Source organism: Megalops cyprinoides, chromosome 25, assembly GCF_013368585.1.
Source record: "Megalops cyprinoides isolate fMegCyp1 chromosome 25, fMegCyp1.pri, whole genome shotgun sequence".
NCBI classification, from domain to species: Eukaryota; Metazoa; Chordata; class Actinopteri; order Elopiformes; family Megalopidae; genus Megalops; species Megalops cyprinoides.
The window spans coordinates 16,218,347-16,236,090 of NC_050607.1; the positions used below are offsets into that span (position 1 = coordinate 16,218,347).

The window sequence follows — 17,744 nt, forward strand, 5'->3', positions numbered from 1 at the left end:
CACCGGCTATAATGGCCCTGACAGCAGGAGGGAGGTCAGTCATGAGTGTGAACACGTGCTCCCGCTCAAAACACACGCTCGTGTCACGCTGTCTTAGCGAAGAGCGTGGGGCTGCGCATGAGGAAGCGGCACTGCACATTATTATTGCAGTTATGTGCTCAGTAGCCACCCTGCATTATGGCCTGTGACATCTCTCACATTTTACATGCTATCTACTTAAACAGCTGGAAGAAACTGAGGCACCACAGGTTAACTACGTTGCTCACAGCAACAGCAGCAGCCCCACTTGAGATTTCGCAGCGCAACACTCCGATCGCAGCTGTAGGCCCTTAACCACTACGTCACACACCCCCAACCACCCACATTTACCCAGTATCTCACACACACACACACACACACACACACACACACACACACACACACACACACAATGTGGCCTGTGGAAGGCCAGAGTGTGAGACAGAAATACACGCGCGCGGCAGGGGCAGACGTCTCCGCTTCCTCGGCGTCTCTTGCTGCAGGATTAGCGTAGCCCTTTTTAAACACACAGAGAGTAAACACTTCTACCAGGAACCAGCTGCTCGGGGGCCAGGAAGGCTACAAAGTATGAAGAACGCGATTTGGTCTGTGTTAAAAAGAGATCTCCCCCGTACCGGCTCTCTCTGCCAAGGCCCTAAATCCCAGTTAAGGCCCAGAGACCCCACAGCCAAGCACTTTAATCTAGCTGGAACTTTAAGACCTGTGACAGGTGGGCTTTCTTCTCTCCGTGTCTGTGCCCGCGTGTGTGCCTGAGTGTGTGTGCGTGTGTGTGTGTGTTCGGCTTCCTCTCTCAGAGCCCACCGCTTCAGGCGGTCCGGAGGACCGGTCCCTTGAGGAAATTCACAGCTCTACAAATAGAACCCGAGATGTGGAACCCATGAGACACCCCCAGCCCCCCCCCCCACCCCCACCCCCAGCCCCAGAGTCACAGCTCAGCTCACACACAGGGGGACTGACCCTCTCCAACAAAAGCCAGTGCTTTAGGCACCTCTTTGAAGCCCACGCGGTGCTCTGAAATAATGCCTTTCAGGAGGGGTGCCCTGACTCCTGCCCTTCTTAAATTTCCAAAGGAGATTTTTAATTAAAGCCCAGAGCCGAGGGCCAGCATCAAGCAGCCCTCTCCGCCCCGCACATCCGTTAACCTCCCCGAGCTCGGAGTTCCCGCACACCTGTCACGCCCCCCTCGGGCCAGGATGAATTCTACTCCCCGTCGCCAAGGATACCTTTCCACCTTGCTGGCAAACAGCCAGCCAGAGCGCAAAGCTCAGAGAGCGAAAGCTGAAGAACTGAAGCACGAAACTCAACCATGTGCGACCGCGTAAGACCAAGATGCAACACGGTGTAGATGAAAGCTTCAACTGTGACCACTGAACCTTGCAGTGGAGGACATGCAGGGTTCGGAATGTCATTTACGTTCAGCTTAACTTGCGCCCGCTGCCTCAGCGACACCTCATATACACACACACAGAGGATTATGGGAGAAAACGGGGGAGATTGTCCTCTCAAATCTAGAAATGAACGCCACCTTAAGCTCAAACTCAACTTTCTCATTTCAAAACACTGCGCAAAGTAACACATTTCCACTGCACCTGAGGTCTATGGTTCCCACCATGTTTCTAAAATTCTGCATCTCTAAGTGATATTTAAGACACCCCATTTTATTTCAACATACACTTCCTTGATAGAGTGACCATCACTATGATGCTGTTTTAATGGGTTATTCATAGCGTATATTATTCATCATTTCATGAAAGTTCAAATTCAAAAAGAATTTGATAGTGAGAATACTTACAATATGGAGAAGCTTCAAAACATCCACAAATCTGTAGGGAAAAGAGAAAAAAACATGAGGATTGATATGAAATATGTAATAAATGGGATTTCACCCAAATTCCACCAGATTTAAGTTTTTTTTTCCCCCCGAAAAGCACACTCACACTTTCTCAGAGCTCATGATCTCCTTGGCGATGTGCACCACCTTGCTCTTTTTGACCCCGACCTCATGCTGTCATTGAGAGATTGAAAACATTTCGATATTAGTACACATTTACTGAATGAGAATTAAAAATGCGGCACCAACAGAGATCACGCAGAGTGCAAATGACTTACGATGTCACTGTAGCCCACCATCTCATCGCTCCGTGAACAATGTCAACAGGTTAGAGCCCTGAGCTTGAGTAATCCAAACTGGAACCTCAGCAGCCAGTGTGGCCGAGCGTATGTCTGTGTGTCTGTGTGTGTGTGCAGCAGCCAGTGAGTACACAGGCTAGCCTTTGAGCTGTCCTTATGCATGGCACAGTTCTGGCTGTCTCTCTCTCTCTCTCTCCGACGTCTGCTGGCTGTTGGACTTTGATGAAACGGAACAGGCTCGGTGTCTTTATTTGGGCAGCGACTGCGCTCTGGTACAAGGACACGGCCTGACTGAAAGCGCCTCATGCTCCTCTCTCTGCCACTCACAGGGTCAAAGACGGTGACCTTCTATTTTGTGTGCATGCGCGCCTGTCTGTGTGTGAGTGTGCGTGCGTGTGAGTGACACCCTGATTAAGACTTATATTGGGGTCAACAGCAAGAGCCAGACAGGAATCCTAAAACCGGACCAATCTGGACTCGTAATTTAAACTTCTTCTATAGTTTGTCCCCAAGAATTCCAAGAGCTGCTGTGACTCCTTAATCCCCGGTGGCTACTCCTATGGGTGTGTCAATTCAGGATATGGTTTGGATGTGCTTCATACAAAATGGAACAGGACATTGTTCTAGTGAAGTGATTCAATATCTCTAGGTGCTCTCCGCGCCTGAACTGTGAGGTAGAATTCCTTCCCTCAAACACAGTGGCGTGTCCAGCTAGCCGCACAGCTCACCGGTCTGACACATATCCTCCAAGCCCTGAAAGCTATTGTTTAGCGTTTATGCTTTTTAAAAATCGGAGTTAAAAATACATTCTATTTCTGGAGATGGCGTGGTAATCACAGAGCAGAGGGGGAGGGGCTTTGATAATGATCGTAACTGGGACGTTTCCAGGGAACTCCCAGAATGCCGAGCGCACGCCGCACCTGTCTGTCGCCGGAGAGGTCCAGCTCCCCCTTGCTGGAGGCGGAGCTGCCATCGTCCTCCTCCTCATCCGAGCTGTCCATGACTTCCTCATCCCCGGAGTGCCCGTCATCTTCCTCCAAAGAGGCTCTACCAGGAAAACAGGAAGTCCCGGTCACCATGTCCGCACGGAAACCAGCTGGGGCCCTCACAGGCACACACACACACACACAGGCACGGACACACACACAAAGGCACGGACACACAAATATGACCTCATTCAGAGGAAAATTCAAACACACACAACCACAAACACACACAAGATATACAAATATGACCTCGTTTACAGCACCTCACACTCAAAAACACGACCTCATTCACAAACCAAATCAGACATGGCTAGAGTGACAGTTATGGCTCTTACATCTATACAGAACATAGTAACAGACCAGCTATGATGCTTGTTTCCACAAAAATGATCTACGTTCATGAACATCAACTCAAGTAAAAATGGATTTATACAAGCACACATGCACATATTCATTCCAGTGCTTATTTTTACCCACTTCACTGTGGAAGCAAGGTGTCTGAGCAAAACAATAGCTGTGAGAAAAATAGGTGGGCATATTTTCACATTTTCAAATGTCTAGATTAATTTGGCAGCAAAACATTTCTCCTCTCTCATTAACAAAGTGTTTTCACTCTGAAATGGAACAATGAGACACTTGAACGCTGACATTTTAGAAGTCAGAGGCCAGGAGGAAATCCTGTCTGAAAGCCGTTCTATAAAGACAGCAGCACTCCTGGCCGGACTCCAGGGGGGAGAAGAGCGAACGCACACGCAACCCTCTCACAACGTTGCCTTCGTGGTGCAAGAGCGCTGCAACGCTGGAGGAACGTTTCCATGACATTGTGTGTTCAAAAGGGACAGACACAGATGGAGACATTTCACTGACAAGAACCGGTTGGATCTTCAAAACACAACCAGCGAGGCACAGGCCACGGGCTGCTGCTGCACCCTTTTCGCCACCCAGTGATAAAACGCAGGTACTGCCATTTCTCTGGGGGAGCCATTTAGTCAGGGAGGGACACTATAATATCTGTAGCCTTTAGCTATTATAAAAAACACAACTGCACACAGAAAGCCTTCCCTGCTGACAGCCCCACACTTCCTGCCTCCACCTCTGCCTGACTCGGTCTCTCTCCTGCAGCTGCAGCAGAGTCGTTTCGCAACGGTGGCGTCTTCAGTGCACGACTGCAGGCTCCAGGCTGAACCACAGACATAACCCGGTACACATGTTGCAAAACGCCCCGTCATCTGAAATCCCATGAGGCTGGGGGGGGGGGGGGGGTGTGTTTAGGGGGGATGGCAGGGGGGTAAGAGGGTTACACACATTCCACTGTACTTCTGCCCACCAGTTCTACACAATCTCTCATCCAAACAAACCAATCCCCTCTGGTTTTGATGCCGACAGGAGCCGCTTTAAATTTTCCCCCAACCCAGCGGTATAATTACGGTTTAACGGCAGTAAATCCCGGCAATGCAGCGCCGGTGGGGCTGATGAAAAGTTCCCAGGTCTGGCCGTCCTCCAGGCCCGGCTAAACAGAAAAGGTACGCCTCATTAGGCGAACGCGCAGAACGGAGTGGAGTGGAACTGCAGGCTCCAATCCAGATCGCCAGGCAACAGAACGCAGCTGGTGAGGCCCAGTGAGGCTGGGTGCTGCAGTGAGCTCGCCGCTGTGAATTGTGCTCTCACCACAAAGCATGTAGACGGGAAACCCCCATATCTATTCTGGAAGGCCTTCACTTAGGCTACTAGCTTGTCTTAGATACAAGCAAAACAAATAAACACAAAAAAACTCATTTGAATGAATAATATCCATCTCTCCTCTTTGATTTGATCTCTCAGCCCCAAGTATGCAACTCCCAGAGAGTGCATCACAAGACAGCAATGGGTAAGGACCCGGAGAACCTCCCCGCAAAGGAATGGCTCCGGGTTCCGTGTGCCGCCGCACGGAGCGACCGCGTCGTATCTACACAGTAAAATCTCCAGGGAACCCTTGCAACGGGCCCCCGGTGATGTGATCCAAGAGGGCTGCACGGGAGAACGAAAAAGAAACGAAGTCCCTCTGCCCCCACATCACGCGAGGTGGGGGTGGGGCGGGGGGATCCAGGCCCGGCACCTGAGCAGACACGTAGAGGTGGGTCTGGGCGGCGGCCAGCTTTCCCGTGGGTGGGGCAGGCTGTGCAGGGCAGGCCATGCCAGCACATGGCCTGCCTGCAGACACAGGCCTGACTCTTATCTATGGCCTAACACTGACTGATGCCCACTGCTGCACTAAAAATTCCGTATGAAAGAAAACTTTGCGTTAAAACACTGCATCGCATTATATTATATTACAGTCATTAAGCAGACACTCTTACCCAGAGTGACTTACACAGGTTACAATTTTTAGATGTTATCCATTTATTAACCTAGATATATACTGAGGCAATTCTGGGCTATGTACCTTGCCCAAGAGTACAGCAGCAGTTTGCCAGTGGGGAACTGAGCCAGCAACCTTTTGGTTATGAACCCTCTTTACTATGCCACACTGTTGTGTTAAAACCACTCTTCAAATAGGCTGAGAAAAAATAGACATAAACATTGTACCATAAATTAAACATTTGTCTTCTCTTTGTGTCACAAATACAATAGATAAGGTAGATAATTTACAGGTAGGCTTATTATAAACCAGAGTGATTTGACTGAATAAACATTGTGTGTGTGCCCACAAAGCTAACACAACCACTCACAGTGAAAGCAGGTTAGCTGGAAAGTGAAACAAAAAGCGGGACAAATTCCTGCAATGAGCTTCAATATGTGAGAAGAGCGTGGATCTGTTTGAGCGTCAATTTTTATGCTTTGGGAACATATCTGGTGACACTTTAACCAGCTCTGTCATACAATGGATTACAGAACATGTGGGATATGAAACTACTGTCTGTAACCATGCCAAAAATGTACTGGAATATATGGATCTATCAAGATGTCACAAGCAGTGTGAAAAAGCATTTAAAGCACTGGACCCTGGACACAGGAGTGGCAATGTTGTTGTATTCACAAATCATATACCCTGAAAATCCCAATTAAAAAAACACAGCTGGTATAAACATCCAAGCAGTTAAGACATAAGGATTGTATAAGGCCAATATATGAAAGTCGAAGTCACGCCCAAAACCTAAACCTGCCCCTCCACTGACAGAGACACAGAGACTGCTGTCCGCCGTGTGATGAATGTAACCTGACCAATGAGAAAACAAACATCGAAAAGGTTGGTTTCCTGAGGAGCCGGGGGCAGCGGCCGTGGTTGCTGGCCCCTGGGGAAAGGGAGCGATGAGGTGTCAAAGCCCTCTGGGTCACCCCCGACAGCACGGCGGAGGAGGCCGGGCCAAATTAAAAATCAACAGCGGGAGCAGGTGGTCGTCCGTGGAGACGGGTCGGCGCAGGGCCAAATGGGACCGGCGGTGCCCTCAAGAGGCTGCACTCCTGTTTTCAGTTAATGATTACCCAGAGGTCCTTCTCTCAGGGCTGGGCAGGACCGAGCTACAGACGGGCCCTTTGTCTCAGTATATTACACCTCAAGCTCCACCACAAAGGCCACTTGTTATGGCTCTAAGAACAGGGGGCACCCAGACACTCACAGTTCCTCTTTTCATCCACCTGACAGTTCAAAGCCGTTACACAAAGCCTCCCTGTAATTGGCAACAGGTAGCCCACTGCTCTCTGTCCCTGATTAAGAGCCTAATAAATGAGGAAGAAGCACTCAGTGCCTCGGTAATGAATAAACCGAACCCCCCACCCACTGCCTCCTTCCTGTATTTACTGGCCTTTACACTGGGTTTAGAAGCACCCTGACCCTTCTGGTCTTTGCTGACATTATTGTCCTCACCTCTGACCTCCTATAAAGAGTGTAATTGGTGAGGGAGAGGCTTTTGCCAGACATGCTGGGGAATAACGTGAAAGGCATTCTCACAGGTCCTAGTTGACTACAACTACACGAGCACGTCATTTCAGATGATGGTCCTCAGCACTGTTAGAGTCAAATTCCATTCATATTCTGTAATCAGAGAATATGAATAAGCTCGGTAAAGAACAGGTGGGAATGTTCTTGCTAATAATCTTATCTGGGAAAAGGGCCCAGAATATGCTTGTTTTTGCATTATCTTGTGTTGTTTTACTAGCTTTTTTGTCAAACAGCTTATTGCAAAAAAATTTACCCCTCATTGCTCCAAAAATGCGAGCTTATTTTTAGCCACCAGCCATGACAGTGAGCTAGCAAGTGAATTATGACCCAAGACTCCCCGCAAAACACTGAACATGCAGGGACATAAGCCAATAGGAGGAATATTCCAAATAAGGTGTCCCCATGAATCAAAATTCCATTTAATAGTGACTTATTCAGGTTTTTCATTATTAGAATATCTGCTTATTCAGGTTACAAACATCAGAACAAGGTGTTAACATGACTCATGACATAGTCAGTATGTGAGAATATTCCGGTCAACATCACAACGTTAGTGAGCATGTAAATAAAGCCAGTCTTTCTTCTGCGGGGCAAATACTAAGAGACAGAGAATGGTGTGGCACCCAGCCCAGTCATCTTCGCTGGAAACTTGCTTCCCTTTTCTTGCCCCCTTCCTTTCTCCGTCTCTCCATTTCCCCTGCCTCTCCCTCTCCCTCTCTCCAACAGGTATTCCAGTGAACTGGTGACGAGGACAAACCGCCTCTTGTTTACAGCTCAGAGCTGGTTATGTAAAGCCACACAAGCTCCACTGCTTGGCAGGGTTTAAATAAAAACAGGCAGAAAGCCCTGTGTAATCATTTTATGACTGCTGGGGGCGGAGAGCCAACGCGCCCTGTCTGTCTGTTTCCACCAATCAGACGCAGGACGCTGTGCAGTCCTCTACCTGACGACCCCAAGCGACCCTCAGTCTTGACTTTCGTCGACGAACATGACTGCGGTCTCTTTGCTGTTAACCGTTTCTAAACCAGTGCCGTAGGAGGAGGTGCCTGACTGGTTCATTCGCACCGGTCAAATCACTGAAGCATCTCCTTTAACTGCGCGTGACCTCTGACCTCCTTTCCCTGCCTGAACACTGTAGTTTCCCCCAGAGCCAAATGAATTACAAGGAATTCTCTAAAATGGAAAGCTTGTGATATGAGATGCTCTGTCATTTCACAATAATACAGTAGAGGATTCCAGCAGTCCAGCTTTCCTCACATGCCCGACGTGATTACGGAGTGATAGAAGATGACTGACTGTGGTTAGCAGGCCCCTCTCACAATCAGGCTTTCTGAGAAAACAGAGGCGTGCTTTTCTCTGCCAAATGATCAATATTGGCCATTTAGAAGACTGTATCAACTGTGAGTTTCAAGGTTGGGATTCTTTCTAGTTATCTACAGCAAGTCACAAGAAAATTAAACCCAAAATATGTTTGCCTGGATGTACTAGACACTCTACTCAGGATCTGCCATAGCATACTGCCACCAACTGCTGATCTAAGTTTCACACTGCTGCACTATATGGTTTCGGAGCCCTGTGTATTCAGAGCAAGTGTTCACTTAGTGTTTGGTTCACGTGGTTGGCTTTATGGTTGCTCTGTGTTAAATGGGAGCCAGAGAGAGAGAGAGAGAGAGAGAGAGAGAGAGAAAGAACACAGAGAAAGAAGAAAGACACTAAAAGAAAGGGAGAGAGAGTGAGAAAGAAAAGAGTGGGAGAGAGAGAGGAACACAGAGCAAAAAAACTCTGAGTGGGCACACGGAGAGGGCCTGCTTTTCCCCAAGTTTAAAATTCAGCAGCTCTGCGTTATTCAAACATTTCCTGCCCCGGCCGCTGAAAATAACCCACAGGAAGAAGGGCCCGCGCGGCAGCCCAATGAATGCCCCTTTCACGGCCCGCGGGGCCCCAGCAAGGCTCCCAAGCAGGAGAGCGCCGCGGCGGTCGGGCGGAGGGGTTCGGCGGTAAAAACCCGCAGGAACAGCCCAAACCTCGGAGCCAGTCCAAGCCACCGTAACCATACCCAGCACCGCTCTCTTTCCTTAGCAGACCTAGACCATTATGCAATTCTAGTAGGCAATGTTATAGCAGGGAAAAAAAGCTTTCAGAAACTCAGTAGTTTCACACACACAAATTCCCAAGGTGCACAGTTTACATTACACTGTACACTGTCGTTACGCAAATGCTGCACATATACACCAGTGCTACAGGTCTACAGAGTGGGCTATGCTGTGTGTGCCTGGCAACTGTAGATCACATGACTTGTACACGCAAGATGTTTTTTTTTCTGTATCGCTACACACTTGCATACAACTGGGCTCTAATGGGTGAAAGAGAGTCTAGAGGGTTGTGGTATTGTCAACATTTTAAGTAAATCTCAGGATTGGCCCTTGGATAGATGTACCGAGCATGTACCAGGAAGTCAGTCTTACTAAGCCGTTTTGAAGCATGTTAAACGGCTGCACCAGCAATAATCTGAGCTTTCGTATTCTGGATACGTACCTGCCTCTTACAGTGGAATTTCAAGCTCTGATTTATAGATGTTTAGTGATTGTATGGGTACGGTTCTTATGGCAAAAAATGTCAGTGTCACTTAGTTGGATACGCTTAATAAATCCCTGCATTCTTAGACCACAGTGAAAAACAAACTTTGAAGATGCTGGTTCAGACATCAGTTAGACAGCTGCTTTTGTCTTCGCTTTGTAACAGTAGACAACAGGAAAACCTAGCCCTGACCTTCTGTTTACCTCTAAACAAGAGCAGAGGCATTTACCGCACAGCCAGACAAACACTTGAAAAGAGAAACAAAAGCCAGTGACTAAGTACTTAAATGACATGTTTTGGAATTCCAGAGCTGCCACTGATATTCATTACAATGCTATGAATAAAGCGCATTGTTCGTCAAATTCCTTCCGCGCTCGCGCTGGTTTACAGTAAGCAACCAGCTCGGCAACCAGTCACTTCTCTCCCTCCCTCTCTCCTCTTCATCTGCCCTGAGGTAGTCATTCATTCATTGATTCACCGATTCGTTGATTCATTCCTCCATTCACTCACACGCTCATTTATTCATTCACTCATTTGTTGTGCTCCCCTCTTGCAACGCCACCGTCACCTTCACCGGGCAGAGAAACCGCGAGCTCCGATTTAGGTCGAAGGCCTGCTATTCTCTGAGGCTTGCGGCAGAAGGGTGTGCCTCTCCACACATCTATTCACGGAGCAGAAATGAGCGTCCACACACTCCAGCATACCTGGCATAGCTCCCCATAGGTCTGGCTGTGAGGAGAGTCCCTTCTCAGAACACCATTACTCAGCTGCTCCTCAAATTCCTCCATCACAGAGCTGGAGGCTGGCTGGCTTGTTTATCTTCCGAGTGGTTTTCGACCATCTTTTTTTGCTGCATTAACCTATGTCTGCTCAGCCTGCTAGCCTTCCTGCTAGCCTTACTTCCTCATTGATTATGGTAAAAGGAGGTGGTTACAGAGACTAGAAGCTAATAATGTAGACTCTAGCTTGTACAGACAGTCATCTCAATTTGAGCAGGTGCCAATCAGTGTGACAAGGAAATCATGCTGTCTCAGGTCAGCGAGCTGAGACTGCAGATCATTCTAGCCTAGTTCCAGCTCTACAGCTGAACACTGGGGGAAAAAAGGATAAACAGAAAGAAATGTGTGAAATGTGAAAATAACAAATGAATGGAACTACCTTTCATGGACCAGGCCACGCAGCTCATCAGGGATGTATTTCCCATGAGGCTCGTATGGCTCCTGCTCTTCGTAGATGTCCCCATCCGCATCTTCCAGGCTGGAGGAGTTCTGCCAGCCAAGATGGGTCGCGTTCAGGAAAGGCAGGTTCATGTACTCTGGGATTTCGTCGTAAAACGGAACATTCTCGTACTCCGCAACAGATTCCCCTCCAGGGCAAAGTTCTTCTCCATCCACACTCTGCTCCCTGCCAATCAGTGGACACGACAGTTTTCGTTGGAGGACCGGCGTGCCGCCATGGGTCACACACTGGCCATTGGGCAGCGGGGCCTGCTGGTTCTCGATGGCGGTGCTGTCCGATTCCCCTGGGATCCAGTCCCCGTCTACAGACTGCTCCGTTTCCACAGAGGTGCAGTCCAGGGACTGGCTGCCCTTCACCAACAATTTGGGCAGCCTTTTCACCGACAGCTTCAACTCCAGAAGTTTCCGGAAAGAGCTCCTCTTCTGGCCGTCGGACCGCACCAGGTCCGCTGCAGAGAAAGACTTCGCCCTCGGCTTCCCCAGGTTTGACTTGATCTGTGCCTCACCAGTGCTGCAGTTTCTAGACCCTTGTCTCCCAAAAAATGGTCGAGGGAACCTCCATGATGTTTTTTCCGATGGAGGCGATGGGAGCTCTCCAATCATTTCTTCGCTCTCGCGCATGGTGTCGCCGAGCTCCTTGGTACCTGGATGTTCTTCCTCCTCCTTAATGAAAGAGGGGTCTCCCTCGCCCCCGGTCGTTCCCCTCTCTGCCTCCTCCGACAGCTCCTTCCTCAGCAGCACTGACGCCGGCAGACTGTGCCTCTGCGGCTTCTTCGGAGCCACCTTCGGTGACGGTTCCTCAGCCGATGGTGACCTGGTTGCCAGGGAGAGTGGCATGTTGCAGCTGAGCTTGATCTGTTTAGGTAGGCTTCTGGTTTCTGGGTAACGGACAAACCCGTAGCCCTCCTCTTCATCCTCCTCCTCCTCCTCTTTCTTTGTTGGATTTTCTGTTTCAGATGCTTTGCAATAATCCACCCCCTCCTCCAAAGTCTGCTCCTTGGGGGGAGAGTTCAGCTGCTTGTCAGGGGCGGGCATAAGGGACATCACACGACGGGGAGGGACAGGAAGGCAGGAGTCCTCCTCTGTGTCCAGTTCCCTGGGGGCTGAGGACAGTCCCTGATTGACTGCTGACTTTCTGGAGTCCTCTTCTATGTCCAGTCCCCTGGGGGCTGAGGACTGTCCCTGATTGGCTGCTGGGTTTCTGGAGTAGGTAACGCTCTGTGTGTGAATGTACACTTTGGGAGAGAGAAACGGGCTGTTCCTCACCACCGACATGCTTTTACGCTCTTCCTCAACTTGCTCAGCCTTCTCCTGCGTGGTTACCTCTACGCCGTCTTGCCTTACAAGAGCCAGTTTCCTTGGCTTCCTTGGTGTGGGAACAGGGAGGGGCTTTTTGGGTGCTGCAGGGACTGGGGACTCGTGATGTCGTTCCCCAGACTCCCTGCTCTCTCTGCCATTGTCCAGAGTACTCTCCACCACAGGTGCAGGGACTACATCAGGTTGACCAGCACTGGGAAGGACAAAGTTGCCATTGGTTTCATTCATGAGTGATTCTTCCGGAGACGGTTGCTCCCTGCTAGACTCATCAGCGTTTCCAGCTGGGTTGAGGTTCTGGTCCAGTGTGCCGGCCTTTTCATTCTGCCCCGGGGGCTTCTCCTGAGGCTTGTGCTTCAAATTGTAGTTATTAGTGGACACAGCCTGGACCCAAACATCCTTCAACTTCTGCTCCAGAAAGCTGGCATTGACCACCTGGCTCTTGTTGTTCCCTGTTCTGTCATGGCCGGTCTCCGCTTTAGTTCGGGTTCTGGGAGCGGGCAAGACCTGCACTCTGGGGCTGTCAGTTCTACCATTCTGCTTCTCCAGCGGCTCGATGACAATCTCAGTTGTTTTGCAGCCGACGGCGTGCTGACACTGGGAACAGCTGCCCCGGCTGCAGGTGCAAGTCGGTATGATGTAATCCGAGTCCGGCTTGCTGAGGTCTGCGTGCATGCCATTTCTGGAGTTGAGCGCACCCAGTTTCTCTGAGCTGCTGCTCTTCTCCTGAGGGAAGCCTCGAGGCACGCTCTTAGGGGTCCCAGGTTTAGATTCTGGAGTGGTGGAGGTTTTGGGAAGGCATGGCTTGGGGGCGAGGGCCGGCTTGGCTCTCTTCGGTGCCACCGGGGAAGGGTGCGAGGGGACAACGTCAGGTTTGGGGGCCACGGGTGGTGGCACCGGCTTCTGAGGTTGGACAGTCTTGGGTTTGGGTGCTACTGGTGGCTTCTTCACACCTACAGGGACAAAGAACAGGACAGGTCTACAAAGGGTCTCCACTACCACCAGCCACTCACTCTACCACAGAGAGTATCTTGAGACTGCAAATATTTAACAGAGTTCCAGTAGGGACAAGCCGTAAATAACGAAAGAGGGCATGCCCCTTGAGCAGAACAAATGCAAAATCAAAGTTGTAATTCTCAACAACACAATCTGGTGATATGTTGCCCTTGGGTAAAACAGAGCTAATGTAGCAACTATGCAGACTGCTGGGGATTGTCGAGCAGTTATTTTCCGTGACCCAATCAGAAAGTTTCCTGTAATCTGCTGTCCGAACCAGTAACTGGTAACAACTGCACAGTGAACATTGTTACTTATTACATGAGACTCTTGGGGTTACTTATATCGTGCGGTATGTTCTTCACCCCAATGGCCTGCCACTGATCTACAAAACACAGAGGGGCACTCTCTTTTATTGTTCAAATAAACAGGAGAAACAGATGGCACAGCAGGGGGAAAGGGTCGATGCGGGGTCACAGAAACCTTAATATTGAGTGCCATTTACAGGGAAACAGAAAGTGGTAAAGACACAGAAGGCTACGGGGACAGACAGAGAGAGAAAACGATTTATTTGTCCTTAAGAAAGCCGTTAAGAAAATCCAGAGACCCTATTTTTTGAGTTTGTTTCTCGGCTCTATTCATGTTACGCCAAATTTAAAATAGCAGTCCAGTCTGCCGGGCATAAAGTAAATAACCATGAGTCTAGACTGTGCCTCACGAGAACGGGATGCTCTTTGATCGCAAATGAGCCTAATGTGTCCTTACAACACCAGAGTATTATGGCACAAGTTTTAAAACAAGTTAAGAAACATGCTCTTTCCCCCCCCCAAAAAAAAAAACAGAATGCTGACACACATTCCAAAAAAAAAAAAATCATACGCACAGTAGAGTATTCAGAAAAGAAGGAATAAGGAATAAGGAACAGCAGGAAGTCATATGTATGAGAGGGAAGCATTTCTGAACCGCCTCTGTGGGGACAGGGGGCATACTTTCACTGCATGGATCCTCAAAATAGATTTGTTTCACATTCTCACAAGTGAATCAGCTTCAGCCCTGCCGTTTGTCTGTTTTGCTCCTGTTCTCTGGGAAAAATGAGATGTCTACAGTGCCCTGTAGGGAACTGAATTCTTGTAGTAAAACAATGAGATAGCATTTTCATTACAGGAGCTGGTAGGCTCACTGTTAATACTAATAACTCAGCCAAAATTCATGAAGTCATGGGGGAGCCGTCCACTTGTTTCAGCAAGTTCTGAAAGGACTACTGAAGAAATATTGCACAACAAGCAAGTGAAACAATTTTCGTAGACGTATATACTATGTAAAACAATTCAAGGCGGAGAGATAATTGTATTCTCATGTCTTAGTTGCCTGCCAATTGGGGTGTTGCAATGTTCGCTGGCTATGTGGCAAAAATTATACACACATCCCATAATCTAATGAATGGGCCATTTGAGGAGACCATGGAAACGGAACCGAAGCGGGCTACATTGTGCCAGCCTGTGCTGAGGGTTTCGCTTCCCAGTTGGGATGTGATATGTGCTGTACACAAAATGCCCACCTCTGAAAGCCACAGAGGCAACATAATGAAAGATGCAGCACTGCCACACTTGCTGTAGGGCACGTTCTAAGACTGAGATGTGGGTCAATTGCACGCACACACACACCCAAACAAAGGGCAAAGCCCGCTGTTGACTCAGCACACGAGACCTCAGAGACAAGTCCGGTTGCCATGGCGCCTTCCAGCAAGAGGGGAAGGTGTGGTCAGGTCCAAGTCGACAACACGATTTTCAAAGTCAGAGCACAAACCGGGCTTGTAAATTTAGAGGGCTTGCTTGCTGTGTCCAATGCATTGGTTTAGACTCTAAACATAAACTCTGAAGTAACATACAGTAACGGTAAACACTCTTTGGAAGAAAGCAGGCAATGTGGTGCAGTGATTAGCTAATTGAGCTTGTAATCAGAAAGTATTAGGATTAAACACCAAATCAAGCAGTTAAGCTTCCAGTGAGGTACTTCACTCGAGCGGCTCCAGTAAATATCCAGCTGTACACACAGATAATATGTGCAACAAAACATGTACGCTGCCCTGGATAAAGGCGTCTGCTAAAGAAAAAACTATGCAACAAACGAGACGCATACATTGCCCTGTTGTCTCGTACACAGGACAGCGTGGAACTCGCGCACGCTTTGCACAGATGTTCTGTTCCCGGGACGCGCACACGACCAAGAATCGCTGCAAATGGGTCTTGAAGTGACGTCATCGCTTATACTGTAACTTAGCCCGTGGGTGACTGCAGTGGCAATGCGTTTCAAAGCGTCACGTCGCGCCTGTCGCTCACACACATGCACATGTCGTGTCGATCAACAGGTCCACATGACTAGTTGACGTCACCAATCAACCCTTTCACTTACAGAATGTTTTTTCGCAAACGTTCGTGCATTTACGGAGCATGCACAAGGACAGCCCGACTCCTACTCGTCGGCGTTCCTTCGTCTTATCCTGCAGTGTGTTTTCAAGCTGAAAAACTTAATAATGGGCCTAGCTGTTTTCGCTGGTTTTGAGGTTGCTTATTTATTTTGAGAGGAGGAAATGCTGTCTCGGGATTTTTTGGGAAGCAGTCCAAGACAAATGCAATATTCCTGTTACTCCGGGTGGCTTCTACACTCGCACACACTCATCACCTCAGATGTTCCCTTTAGCTCCTCGTTGACTGATTTTTCCACAAACCGAAATAATTTAACAACTGTAAGTGAAGTGCTGAATAAGGAGTTTACGATCTGAGACGGCCTTTTTACTGCTCTTGGAAATGTCAATGATCTGCATAAAACAAGCATGGAGTAACGAGAAATACAATGATAATACACGTAGTTTTATTTTAAACTTATAAAACAAAGCATGATACACAGGAATAAAACGGCTACAACACGACTGGCCAAAAATGTGTTTTTCTTGGCAACGGTAGCCTACAGCCGACTTTTTAGTTTACAACTGTCGGTCGAGCACGCGTTTAATGACTGCATATCTCCCAAGCCATCATTTCATATGTGGTCTTTAAATTGGGAAAACAGGGTGCCGGAGCCTGAAACACCGGTGTCACCCGTCTCTGAACACAAAGGACCTGCTCGAATCCACATTTTCTGCCCTGCTAGAGTTAAACTGGTGCTCCTGGCGGACTTCGTGGCCAACACGAGTTGTACAGTCATTGAGCGGATGTGCTTGTATTTTTTTTCCTCTTTGAACCAGCTCATGACAAAGTTATAGTAGACCTTAACTCACAAATGCCATCTTTGCGAACATTTCCTATCCATCAAACTCTCGCACATTTGCATTCGAAGCGATTGTTATTCATATGGTAGTTTGTTTTGCCAAGACAGTGGAACTTAAAGTTAGTTTATAGACAGCATATCCACAGAAAAAATCTGAATAACTGTTAAGTATTCAACTGCACACAATATATGGTAGCGAACCTGTTTAAAGATAGGAAAGAGCAGACGCATTACGATTTCTTACAGACTCGTGTTTGAAGAGGTTTTTCCTTGTTGTGTAAATCTGTCTCAACATGCACTGCGAATCTAATGCCTTTCAGCAATTCTCATACAAGCTGTTTTTTAAAACTCCAAAACAACATGACGCTCTTTAAAACGCAGTGAACAACTGCTCTCATCCTTGATGTGGTTGAAACAAAACCACATAACTTCTCTGGTGTTTTGATTTGCTTTGGTAAGGATCCGGTTCCTTAACCATTATTCTCACTTGTAGCTACAAAGAAAATCAAAACGATAAAGTTAAAGAAAAGTTTCCAAGCTAGCTAACTATACATTGTTTTATTTGGTACCTGCAAGTGAAAATATCGTGGGACATTAGATAGATTTAGCGAGCTGGCTTGTTGATGGCAAAGAAATGCAACAAACACCCGAATTAAGTTTACAATAAATCTCCATGAGTACTCCTGAGTGTGTGATTATCTTGATGGTTCACCTGAGAGCTATCTGTCTGCACAAAAATATACAAAAGCAGATCAAACTGCAAGGATAAACGTCAGTATAAATCTTAAATCACCCATTCAGCGAACTGACCTGTGCTCATGATTCCCAGAACTTTTTCGTTACTCCATGAATAACTTGCTTTCAGCCTGATAGCGACAGCGTGCACCTTCGTTGATTTTCTTTTCCAAGACGCATTGCTGGCTCCTGTGTCCGCAAGACAACCTCCCAGGAAACTTCCAAAAAGTAAAATCCAACAGAACTGTGTTTTTCTCCTCTTTCAATATATGGGAACCGCTCTCGATTCTTCCCTTTTCAACTTTCTCAATCCCTTCTGATTCTGAAACCCGCACAAGCCGACTCTGAAACTCTCTAATGTGAAGAACTGATCTATATTACGCCGAAGTTCCACTAGAGGTGCCTCTCACCGCTGCCTCTGAAAGCCACGGGTACGACGCCAGAGCCTGGCGGAGTTTACAGCACCGATGCACTGTGGGAACTAGAGTTTTAGGAACACCTAAGCTCCTGGCATTAATGCGTCCGCGCAACTTGAAGCCTCCT

At 48.1% G+C, this 17,744-nt stretch overlaps 1 protein-coding gene across 1 annotated transcript in view; it reads right to left on the minus strand.

Annotated features, from left to right (window-relative positions):
* LOC118772050 (FYVE, RhoGEF and PH domain-containing protein 6-like) overlaps positions 1-17,567 on the minus strand; it is a 31,331-nt gene extending 13,764 nt beyond the window's left edge. Inside the window, exons 1-5 of the mRNA XM_036520289.1 lie at positions 17,277-17,567; positions 10,810-13,156; positions 3,090-3,216; positions 1,977-2,044; positions 1,832-1,862 (exon numbers count right to left, since the gene is read on the minus strand). Coding sequence (XP_036376182.1) covers positions 1,832-1,862; positions 1,977-2,044; positions 3,090-3,216; positions 10,810-13,156; positions 17,277-17,286 — 2,583 coding nt within the window. The 5' untranslated portion in view covers positions 17,287-17,567. The remainder of the gene's footprint in view (positions 1-1,831; positions 1,863-1,976; positions 2,045-3,089; positions 3,217-10,809; positions 13,157-17,276) is intronic.
* Positions 17,568-17,744: the final 177 nt, after the last annotated feature.